Source organism: Micropterus dolomieu, linkage group LG20, assembly GCF_021292245.1.
Source record: "Micropterus dolomieu isolate WLL.071019.BEF.003 ecotype Adirondacks linkage group LG20, ASM2129224v1, whole genome shotgun sequence".
In the NCBI taxonomy this organism is placed as follows: Eukaryota; Metazoa; Chordata; class Actinopteri; order Centrarchiformes; family Centrarchidae; genus Micropterus; species Micropterus dolomieu.
In genome coordinates, this window is record NC_060169.1 from 35,948,572 (window position 1) to 35,960,607 (window position 12,036).

Genomic DNA, 12,036 nt, shown 5'->3' on the forward strand with positions numbered 1-12,036 from the left:
ATCATAATTCATTGTGGAGCTGATTCGCTCTGCACCTCTGCTTGCTCGCTCCCTCTCTCTCACAAACACATTGAAACAGAGCCGTCTGAATATAGCCCCTCCTCTGTGTGCACAGTCTAAATCAAAACATGATCACGTGCTGGAGGAAAGACTGTTGCCGGCTTTTCCAGCGATTCCTTAATCAATCCGTAGTTGAATGGTCAGTGTCATGAACACCGCTCCACAAATGTGTCCAAAACTAGAGCATTCAAGTTAACCACAGCTAGGTTGTTGAGGTTAGCACGCTGTATATAGCTGCTAGTCAATATCTATTGCACATTGCCAATCGGTGATCTCAATTAGCCATGATTAGATGATATGAAAATAGAGAAGGTCACCCAAGCCTAGTGCACACCTTTGCTCACTAAGCTCACTGACAGGAAGTGACATAACCACATTTTTGCTTCTTTACACTAGTTGAGAGGGTTGTATTGCTGGACACTGACTCATCAGTGATCTAGTCAGTACTCAAAATCAAAGTTACTTCATAGTAATTGACTACCTACTGTACTGAACTCAAAACTATTCAATTTTTTTTATCTACTATTGCCAAGAAGATAAACACTAATGACTTTAGTGATTCCCTGACTTTCTGTCTTGCGCCACTAGCAGGTCAAAGTTTTGACTTTCGTGAAATATCTGAACATCCTCTGGATGGATTGGCTAAAAGTTTTCTCATAAACCAAGATTCCAGTACAACAAAAACAAGCTTGCTTCTTCATTTCATGGATTGTGCTACCTTACAATATACAATGTCAAAGAAATGAATCAAAAGTTGCGATTTGATTTAATTACCTGTTGCTGCTTTGAAGCCACCATGACAATTAAAACATAAACATGAACGGTGGTTTCCACCTTATTTTTTTGTTTGTTAGGTGAGATGCCAAAGTTGGTGCATGGGATGCGTTTGTTGAACCAGGCAGATCCCTGTGCTGAGGTTCTGATCCAGGAAACAGGAGAACATGTTCTGGTCACTGCTGGTGAGGTTCACCTCCAACGCTGCCTGGACGACCTCCGAGAGCGGTCAGTGTGTGTGTGTGTGTGTGTGTGTGTGTGTCTCATCATGCAGTGTGTGTGTAAAGCTGCAGCTCATGTGGCAGCCCAAATATTTTGCATTTGAATTCATGTGCTTGGATATTTTGGAGATCTGCTGGGTGTTAAAGCAGCCCCTCTCACCAGGAAAAGAACAGCATTTTTCATTATAGTCATTATATTGCTGCAAAAGTTTCTGACAATTTGACACAAGCGACCATGATTCACATCCGGTCCACCACCACCGTTAAGACAAGTTATGTTATTCTGTTAACACGTTTAAGCGTTAAATACATCCTGGAAATAAAAACAACTAAACAAAAATGTAATATATTTCAAAATATACTAACAGACTAAAACATGACGGGCTCTCTCCCGTGCCTCTATCCTGATTGACAGGTCGCCATGGTAGCAACTTGTCAATCATAAGGTAGTCCTGCCCTGACTCATACGCTGCTGTATTGTATTATTATATATAATTTACTAAGCGAACATCTTGCTGTCTCGAAGAAAACGTGAAACTACTGACTGAGACCACAAACTCATTAGGAAAGTGTTTACTGAGGGAATAAATCAGCTGATGGGTAGGGTCATTTTACCATTATTTCTAATGGAAACTGGACTTCTCAGGAGTCGCCACCTGCTGGCCATTAGAAAGAATGCAGGTATAAGTTAGTTCCGCGTGGCTTCGCTTTTCAGACCTGGAGATTTCCGATTGATTGAGATTAGAGAAAATACATTTGACAACCCCTCGTCACGTCACTACAAGTGATTGATTGGCCATTGGCGTGCTCCAAGCGATGCTAACCTGCTGCAGGATGTTGAGTTTCTAATGCAATTGTTTTAGTTTTTCTATATGGCCTCATTGGGACAGTCAGTTGCTAATTCAACTAGTCCAGACATCAAGGACATCATGTACCAACAGGATATTGCTCTTTTTATCTATTCAGTTCCACAGTTGTTGGGAACCAGGCACTGGCATCCCCTCTGCAGTGCATCTACTTAAGTTAAATGTTTTACCATGACTTGTTAACAAAATTTGCTAAATGTTGTCAGCACAGCCTCACAGAGCCACTAGCTTGCCTTTAGTCTCTTAGTCTTGTTTCTGTTTCAGAATGGATTTAATAATAGGTCATATCTTCAGTAAATGTTCTTATATGAATACAATGCGGGAGAATGTCAAACTGGCATGAAGCTGCTTGTGACATTATCTGTCACTCGTATCAGTAACAGGATTTTCTCTTGTCTTTTTAAAGGTTTGCTAAAATTGAGATCAGTGTGTCCAAGCCCATCATTCCATTCAGAGAGACAGTGGTGCGTCCTCCAAAAGTGGACATGGTGAACGAAGAGCTGGGCAGGCAGCAGAAAGTAGCCATCATTCACCAGGTGAGTCAACCGCACAGCTATCCAACTGTAGGTCAAGGAGCAGATTTGTTGGACTGATTGATAAACTCAGCCCTCAACACGTGTCGATGTGTATGTATACGTTGCTAGGTGAAAGACGAAGCCTCTCAGGGTCGTTCTTCTGACACCCTACACGTGGACCACAGTAATCTGGTAACCATTACCACTCCCAACAGACTGGCCACTGTCAGCGTCCGGGCGATCCCCCTGCCACAAGGTAAGACCTGGACACACACTGAGCAGGCTAAAGGTTTCAGTATGCTTCAAACAAACCTGGCGGTATGTTGTGCAGAGATTTACTCCGTTACATGTACTCAAGTAACTTTTTTGAGTAAATTTTACTTGTCATAGTAGTTCTAATGCTTCATACTTTTACTCTTACTTGAGTATTTTTTAAAGAGAAAAATCAATACTGTTATTCTGCTACATTTGGATACATTCATTGCGCTACTTATATATTTATTTCTTTACTTCAGTCACACATCCACATGACTCTGTTAGAACAGTAAAATGGCTACGCGTGGTAGTATGGCTTTCAAATAGCACTAGCAGCTAATATTTAGGCTACAGAGAAAAAATTTAGCGCATCATGCAGCCAGCCCCATCTCATCCCTGGGCGTCCAATACCGACTCTTTGTCAGGCTTTCTCAAAGGATGGGACCGTGTTGGTGAAGCAAGTTTTGTTGGGGAAGTCAGTAAGCTACACCCTGCTGTCACTGAGCCAACAGAGAGCAGTGTCTGTTGTGTTAATGCTAATATGTTTAATAATAAATAGCTAGACACAGTAAGTATATCATGCTTAAAAACTCCTCCTGCTTTCTGCCTTAATGTAAATATTCAAGCTAACAGTGAAAAAGCAGTCTGCATTTAACTTGTCGTGCTCATTGGCGTAGCCTGATGAAGACAGACCAGATTATGCACGCACAAAAACAAACTACTCTTATTCCATGTGGATGAGAGTGATGTTTCAACCCCAGATGATCTTCCTCAGGTTCTTGAATAGAAAACCAGCGATCAAGTTAAGGACCATTGAAATGAAACTGTTGACAGAATATTAGATTTTCTTACATGATGGAAACTATAATGAAGACAAAGCAACTGGGAGTGTCTCATACCTTAAATTCACTGTTCCATGTTGTTTTTCTTGACAGAGGTAACCCATCTGTTGGAGTGTAGCACAGAACTGATTCGGACTCTAGAGCAGATAAACATGCACCTGAGGGAGGGGAAGAGTCTGGACGTTATCCCCAGGACCCTGGAGGACATCGCTGGATTCAAGGCCCAGTTGGAGAGCCTTCTGCAGGGGAGGAAGTGGAATAACGCTGTGGAGCGTATCTGGGCCTTTGGGCCTCGCAGGTCTGACACTGTAGTGACGTGGATATGCTTCACATAAACTGTGACTCCTCTAGGGTAGATTTATAGCAGAGATGAATCAAGAGCATGAATGAGGAGGGGAACATATATTCAGTTTGGTCTGACACTGTCTGTAGTGACATGGTTCACATGGAATGTAAAGAACAGAGTAGACTGACCTTTTTCTGGAGAATATTTTGCCCTTATTTACCTCAGCTTGTAACAATTCGCCATACACCAAACAGCAAGGGAAAAGTAAATCACGCAAAATATAAGGTAATGGGCAGATCTGGTACCTGCCGAGGTGATTGCAGCCAGCGGCCTGCTTACTTTGGTTAAACAAACCCTACATGAGCCAGATAATCATTCAAACCGCAACTGTATACAATCGACAAAATTGTACATTAACGAAAAAATCTCTAAATAACAACGTGTATTTAGAGATATATCGGGTTTAGACCACGTCGGGCAGCACACAACCGGTCTCTGGAGGCTTGGCCGCACTCACATTTAACAAACATTGCAAACATTATCACCATTTCCCACACACATTACCCTTCAAACCCCCAATGTCCCAGCACATCTAATGTTCATTCAAAGAACTTAAATTCTCCAGATTGAACTAGATGTCCTCCGCGGTAAGAAGAAAAAAAGATACCAGGTGAAGCGTGGCGAGGCGCCGCACTCAATAATATTCCACAGTTAACTTTTGCAACCTCGCCACAGTCTGTTTAGCCGATGGGATGATGTAGTCCGGAAAAGTCCCCACATGTAATCCACCAAAAACAGTTTCTTTGTTGAGTTCGTCTGGAAAAACATTGCACAGAGCCCACTAAACTCCTACCGCTTCACCTGTTGCACTCCAGAGTTCCCCCTAAACGTCACTTCCCACTCTCCTTTTAAAACCTATCCGGTAGCAAAACACTAATGAGGAAAAAAAAAACACAAAGGAAAGTCCTTCTAACAATCCGTGATTTACACCACAGGCCTCTGATAGAACAGTTTTTTTTTTTACACGTGAAGGAAAAACCAATACACACAAAGCATGTTTACCATCACATTAAAAGCTGTTCATGAAGGCAGAATAGGTGATTATTACATTTATTTAGGGCAGACCATTTTCCCTAATTTGCTCCGTTTGTATAAACTTATTTAATTCTATTTTAGTTAGAAGGTTTTACAACTTTACTGACTGGACTCTTCTCAACCAGCAGCAGCAGGCAGCTGTTTTTAGTGAAAAGGCCGGTGAACATAGTGGACGAGTTTAGCAGCTGAAGACACAGAAATTTTTCTCAGGAGTTGGTGCCATTTGAACCAACCAAAAAATGAGAGTAGATATCGGACATTCATCAGGTGGACACAAACATGACAATAGTAATGCTAATGTTGATATTTAAATGAGAAACTGTACACACCATATAACGGTCTGTGGTGATAATATATTATTGTTGTGTTTCCAGCTTGTTGCACTGTCTTTATGTGGGCAAAAACTCAATTAATGCAGCTTTTAGGTAAATGTAGAAATATAGTATTTCCTGTCACTTCAAAGCAGATAAGCACTAGCATTATGTGCCGTCTTGAGAAAATCCTTCAGAATCTGGCTGTACTGCATATTTGCGGTTTGTATTACACATAAGAATGATTTGTATTACCTTGTAAACTGCTAATCACCTTCTTATTGTTCTTTGTTTTCAGATATGGCCCCAACATTCTGCTGAACAGTGTTGAGGGCTACCAGCGGCCCTCGGTGTGGCAGTGTCTGGTCAGGCGAGACAAATCGGGAGAGTCTGGAGCTCAGGCCACTGTTATACGAGACTTTGATAACAGCATCGTCAGCGGCTTCCAGCTAGCAACTCTGTCAGGGCCCATGTGTGAGGAGCCCCTGATGGGAGTTTGCTTCTCTGTGGAGAGGTGGGACATTCAGTATTCAGCCTTGCCACAACGTCAGGACTCATTGGAGGACGACACCATATCCCATGAGGCTTTAGCAAACAGCAAAGTGGAACAAAGCAGTGAGACATCTGCACAGGCGGACGGCACGGCAGCAGGGCCGGGCCAAGCCAAGCGCAGGCCAGAGGCCGCCGTCTCCGGCCTGCTGATCGCTGCCATGAAGGAGGCCTGCCGTCATGCCTTCCAGGCTCAGCCCCAGAGACTCATGGCTGCCATGTATACCTGCGAGATTATGGCCACCGCTGAAGTGCTGGGTAAGAGAGCATTGTTGACAAACTTCTGCCACACAATTATATCGTGTACAAAATGTAGTCCCTTTAAGCTACACTCATAAAAATGCAGTCTGGTGTTGTGGCAGCAGAATCTTCTATATATCTTCCCAGAAGGCAGCAGGGTGAAGAGGCTGTGGCTGGGTGGGTACTGTCCTTTAGTATCCTTTGGGCTCTGCAGGCACCTCACCGATATCTCTGATGCTCGGGAGATGGGTACCAATGATCTTCTGAGCAGTTTTAATCACCCGCTGCAGAGCCCTCCAGTCCTGGGCCGTCCCATGTTAGTGATGTTTCCAGTCAGGATGCTTTCTGTTGCTCCTCTGTAAAAGCTGACAAGAAGTTGGTGTGGGAATTTGGCCTTCTTAAGCTTCCTCAAGAAATACAGTCGTTTCTGAGCTTTCTTCACCAGCGTGGAGATGTGAGACGACCGTGTCAGGTTCTCTGTGATGCTGATTCCCAGGAACATGAAACTGTTCACCTGCTCCACCTCAGCTCCACTGATGTAGACAGGAGTGTGTGTCTTTATCTCCTCCTTCCTAAAATCAGTTATCAGCGCCTTTAGACATTGAGCAGTAGGTTGTTTTCTGTGCACTACTTCTCTGTGATTTCCACCTTCATTGTTGTTTGAAATCCGGCCGATGATGGTGGTGTCGTCAGCAAACTTCACAAAAGAGTTCTCTCCATGTGGAGGGTTGCAGTCGTGGGTGTACAGCGTGAACAGGAGGGGCTGAGTACACAGTAAAGTTTCACCTGGTGGTTCAGATTGCACCCCTGTGTTCACCCCTGGACCTCTCAGGCATTCTCGGGAGCGTTTAGAGTTTGTTAAAGTTCTAACTTCTGCACTGTGGAGCTGACTGAAGCAGGTTTATTTGTCTTTCAGCACATTCTGTATGGCTCAACGATCCAGCTGTCCGCTTGGCATACTCTGAGTCAGAATTTGTAAACACTTCTGTGTCTGTTATTCTGAGTGTCTAAATTTCTAACTATACATACCAAATCAATTAGTGTACATTCAATTACAACTCATTTCTTTTGTTCTTTGTTTCCTATGTGAGTCCTTGATCAGGTCCAGACACCTGACTGTGGTCAAATGGTGACCATTTCTAGTGCGCAATTCCCCCTTTCTTGTTTCCTGGGACAGTGTTTCCTCGCTGAGCTTCATCGATGAACATGAACACGATGAGAGAAAAACACTTTGATATCTACTTGATTTGGCTAACTCCAACAGCTTTTATTGAAAATGCTGCATTTTTAAGTGTTGCAGTGACTTTATGAAAGATTGTCCACAGCTACTAGTACCTCATGTAATTGTTTTCTAATACAGACAACTGAAACCTCTTTCTGAAGTTTTCTGTCCATATTCTAACTTGCATGAGTATCTACTGCGGCACTGGACAATTAAGATTAAGCACCTCTTCCTTTTACTAAAGATAAAACTGATTATTTTGTTAGCATCCTTTGAAAACTCAAGAAACAGGAACCCAGGTGACACCTCTATGCAAAAGTATAGTTGGAACAAGAGCTACACCAATAAATAACTCAGGATATACACCAATCAGCCATAACATTATGACCACCTGGGTCTTCCTTTGCCACCAAAACAGCCCAGACCCGTTGAGGCACGGGCTCCACTAGACCTCTGAATGTGTGCTGTGGTATTTGGCACCAAGACGTTCGCAGCAGATCCTTTAAGGCCCCGTCCACACTACTGCGGTTTCGTTGTAAAACGGAGACCTTGGGCTATGTTTGCACCTCCCGTCCAGATTAAAACGCCGAAAACGAAGACCTAAAACTGAGAAGTTTGAAAACTCCAGGTAGTGTTTTAGTGAAGACGGGCAAAAACGGAAGACTTTAGAAACGATGGCACAGACGCTCACGTTTGGCTCTCTGATTGGGTCATGCAAAGCAGAAACACGATGCTGCTGAGTTTTGACTTTGTATTTTTATTAAAATATTTTGTACCGTGCAAATAACACTTACCCTACACTTGTACACTGCATGGCTGCATTGTTGGGCCAATTCTTCTGTAACTACAGAACAGACCATCTGCTTCCTGTTTACACCGGCACTTGCATGCCCAGTGTACGTGAACGGCCACTAGATGTGTGTTTTCAGTCTTTTTAATGTAGACGGAGATCAACTCTGATATGCAGCTAAAACGTTGCTGTGGACGGAGATCGTATTGGTTTTAAAACTAGTGTAGATGGGGCCTAAGTCAGATATCTTCAACCATGTCCAGTTACCCTTGATTAAACCCTCCTTGGATATTTCTTCCAGGGAATCTGTGTATATTGGGTGTGTCCTGATCCTGTGTCTCTTCCTGTACCAGGCCGAGTATATGGTGTACTGGCAAAGCGAGAGGGTCGCGTCCTCCATGAAGACATGAAAGAAGGGACAGACATGTTCATCATCAAGGCTGTTCTGCCTGTGGCTGAGAGCTTCGGATTTTCCGATGAGATTCGCAAGAGGACCAGCGGATTGGCCAGTCCACAGCTGGTCTTCAGCCATTGGGAGGTGACTGTTACACACTGTGTGTGTGTGTGTGTGTGTGTGTGTGTGTGTGTGTGTGTGTGTGTATATATATTTTTTTTTATTTATTTATGTTACGTCCCAAGGTCTAGGGGTGTCCTGGATGTAACATAAATGTGTGGCCTCCCACTCTTCCCATTCCAAAGGCCAGCACACAACAAATACAATTTAGCAGTTTTTATTATACATCGGAGATGAGCAGTGCCCAAAATAACAACCAAAACACTAAGAAAACCTAAATCTTTCCTAAACCCAAAACCAAAAGGTAAAGAAAAGACAAAGCTCTAAAACTAGGCTTCTAAGTCCAAAAACAGGAGAAACGGTGCAAACAAAAGAAAGGGCTTCTCACTCCTACTCACTGCTAGTAGCTGACACAATATAGCTACAACAAAGGAAATTGCTTCATAGCAACAAAAATGGCAAAGCCAACAAAACCAGGTTGTCATAAGACAATCAGAAGGCCTACGATACTACTTACAATCTAAGTTGAATATAGTCACAACCGTTCACTATGTACAATAAACATAGACATAACACACAGTCCTCAGGCAGGTTGGGAATGGCAGAGAGAGGGGCAGAGTTCCTGTCAGTAGGGCTTAAGATGGCTGCTGTCATCCAGATGCCCAATCAGGAGGCTCCAATCAGCTCAACCAGACCAATCCAGTGTGTCCACCTGTTCTCCAGTACCTGCATACACTCACACACACTCTAATGGAGGAGAACAGCTGACAGTGCCAGGAGAGATAAACAAACAACAAAATATGACCCCAGGGTCATAACAATATATTTACTGAAATGTAATGTATAAGTATCTGGACACACAATCTGAATCAGTGCTTCTCAATAATTTCAACTCCCAAACCCTTTAAAGCAGAACTGCTGAATACATCCATAGGACCCCTCACATAGTTTAAATATCGACCAGTTCTTCCTTTTCAGATAGTTTTATTTAAATAAGATTATAGAGGCTTGAATGGCTGAAAGTGTCCGGCAAGAGATGCAGGGCTTATATTGTGCCAGAAACAGTAAAGAATCAGGAGAAAATCGGGAGAATTGTGAATCTGTGAGAATCATGCTCTACCAGCCTCTCCCAGGTTGGTAGAGCATGCGCCACATGTATAAAGTCTGAGTCCGGATTTAAATCCAACCCACAGCCCTTTGGTGAGTGTCGACCCCTATCTCCCTCGCTTTCCTCTCGCTGGCCATTGTTCTGTCAAAATAAAGGCAAAAGAGGTCCCAAACATATATTTTAAAAAAAACAAATAAACCATACAGTAACAGATTCTTGCTGGAGGATCCAATGAGACACATGGATGTGCACACAGCTTCGCCTGTGTTGGCTGGCTCTCCTTTATTATCAGACTGAACCCAAAATACTCGCAGACCAGTCTCTCCTTTCATTGAGAGTACCGAGCGTGTGGCAGAAGAAAAGGTGAGCAGTGAAGTTTAGCAGTAAATGTAGAGTGTAGATTAGAGTTTATCAGCAAATAAACGCTGCAGCAAAAGCTCATATCAATAACAAGGATACATGAGCTTGTGGCCCTGTTTTTGTGAACCTTTTTTTATGCAATATGACTTGCAGTCTTTCTGTATGGATTTTTCTACTAACCTCCCATTCTGATGATTGATTTCTATCAGGACCACTAACAGTTACACAGATTTTTTTTAGACTCTGTTTAGACTTCTTTTAGTTGAAGGTGGGGTCCAAATATAAATGTTTGATTAATTTAGTTACAGATTTAAAATATAATTTAGTTGGCAGCTCAACTAAATGCAGAAGTATATAAATAAATAAAACTTCTGACACACTTCTGGTATAATCCAAAAAAAAGATTTGTGTGACATAAACAGATATGAATAGTAGCTTTGCGGTATACATCTTATAATATGGATAATGAAGATTTGTATCGCGAGCGGTTAAACCAGAAGAAACAATCAGAAGGAGCTTTATTGCCAAGTAGTGTTTTACATACGAGGAATTTGCTTTGGTGATGAGGTGCTACACGCAGACAAACAGAACAACAAAAGAAATATATAAATATGGAATAAACAATGCAAGTTATATAAGAATGATAAAAAGAATAGAGAAAAATAATACAACTATTTGCAACTTTAAACTTGAGTACAACCAAAAAAGACTAAAATTACATGCAGAGACGTTGAAAGTTTCCTTATACTATCCTTTAACATCATATTTTAATTGATCTTCTCCTCTCTGTGTCCCAGGTCATCAGCAGTGATCCATACTGGGTTCCCACTACTGAGGAAGAATACCTGCACTTCGGGGAGAAAGCCGACTCTGCCAACCAGGCCCTCAAATACATGAACGCTGTCCGCCGCCGCAAAGGCCTTTACGTGGACGAGAAGATAGTAGAGCATGCAGAAAAGCAGAGAACACTCGGTAAGAATAAGTAGAGAAGAAAACCAAGAAAGAAGAAATCTATCCAGCCAGGACTGCAGACACATACTGTACACCATGGACTGTGCTCTTCCATCACTGACATCCATGACTGTTTGCAGAGGGACAGATGTCGTGACCCAAATGCAGGAGTCATTCTGTTTTCAAAGATATCTTCATCACAGCAGCAGTGGAACTGCAGTTACAAACAGCAAACTGCAGTTACAGTCTGGCTGTTCATTCGAAAGTCCGTAATGACTTCTTGCATATTTTCTTGTGCAACAGAATACATTTTACAATACACATATTTAGGATTAATTGGGGATGATACATTCATATAGGGAATAAAGTATGTATCACAAAGTCTGTTATGTTTTTTTATCTGATAGATTCATTAGTTTTTCGCTCATAGATAGCATGTGCAGTAAATGCGGACCAATCAAATTGTCCCATTCAGAGCCAGTCCTAACCTCCCTGGGGCCCTAACCCTAAGCCCTCCTAATAGACTCATGAGCCATGTAAACAATTTGCCATTTCTGCACAGTCACACCTGACAACACAGTGCTCTGACTACAGTTATCCGCCCTTGAAAACAGTCTGCCTCTGTAGTAAGCCTGAATGGAAACCTCATATAGACTTGTCTTCAGGTTAAGAAAAATTCAGTGCTGGTTTGAATGCACCTCTGTGCACTAGCTCAGTCTTCATAAAGTCTGTTAAGACTGGTGTCCAATCTGCTGGGTTATTTTGAGGAACAGCGACCGTTCCATTAGGGTCTGAGCTGCTTGTATCTGATGCTGGCTGTACTTTACCTGAGTCTGTGTGACCTGCTACAGGCGTCTGGACTGGGTCTCCGCTGGTACTGGCTAAGGCTGAATGTGGATCAGCTGTGACAACCAGCATTTACTCTACTGACAAATTTAAGCATTGCCCCTTTAAAGAATAGATAATGTTATCGTCTTCATCAGGCCCATTCAAACTGGCTCCACAGGCTGGAATGCGCGAGTTTGATTTCGTGCAGGCGCATATGAGCACATGTTCATGTGCGACGCGGTTATCGTT

The 12,036-nt window shown here is 42.6% G+C and overlaps 1 protein-coding gene across 3 annotated transcripts in view; it reads left to right on the forward strand.

The window, feature by feature from the left end:
- The window catches only part of efl1 (elongation factor like GTPase 1), a 33,854-nt gene extending 22,513 nt beyond the window's left edge, over positions 1 to 11,341 (forward strand). For all 3 annotated transcript variants that reach the window (XM_046033204.1, XM_046033205.1, XM_046033206.1), the window contains exons 17-23: positions 915 to 1,062; positions 2,328 to 2,457; positions 2,566 to 2,692; positions 3,627 to 3,831; positions 5,524 to 6,032; positions 8,380 to 8,564; positions 10,806 to 11,341. In XM_046033204.1, the coding sequence (XP_045889160.1) occupies positions 915 to 1,062; positions 2,328 to 2,457; positions 2,566 to 2,692; positions 3,627 to 3,831; positions 5,524 to 6,032; positions 8,380 to 8,564; positions 10,806 to 10,994 (1,493 nt within the window). In that variant the 3' untranslated portion in view covers positions 10,995 to 11,341. The remainder of the gene's footprint in view (positions 1 to 914; positions 1,063 to 2,327; positions 2,458 to 2,565; positions 2,693 to 3,626; positions 3,832 to 5,523; positions 6,033 to 8,379; positions 8,565 to 10,805) is intronic.
- Positions 11,342 to 12,036: the final 695 nt, after the last annotated feature.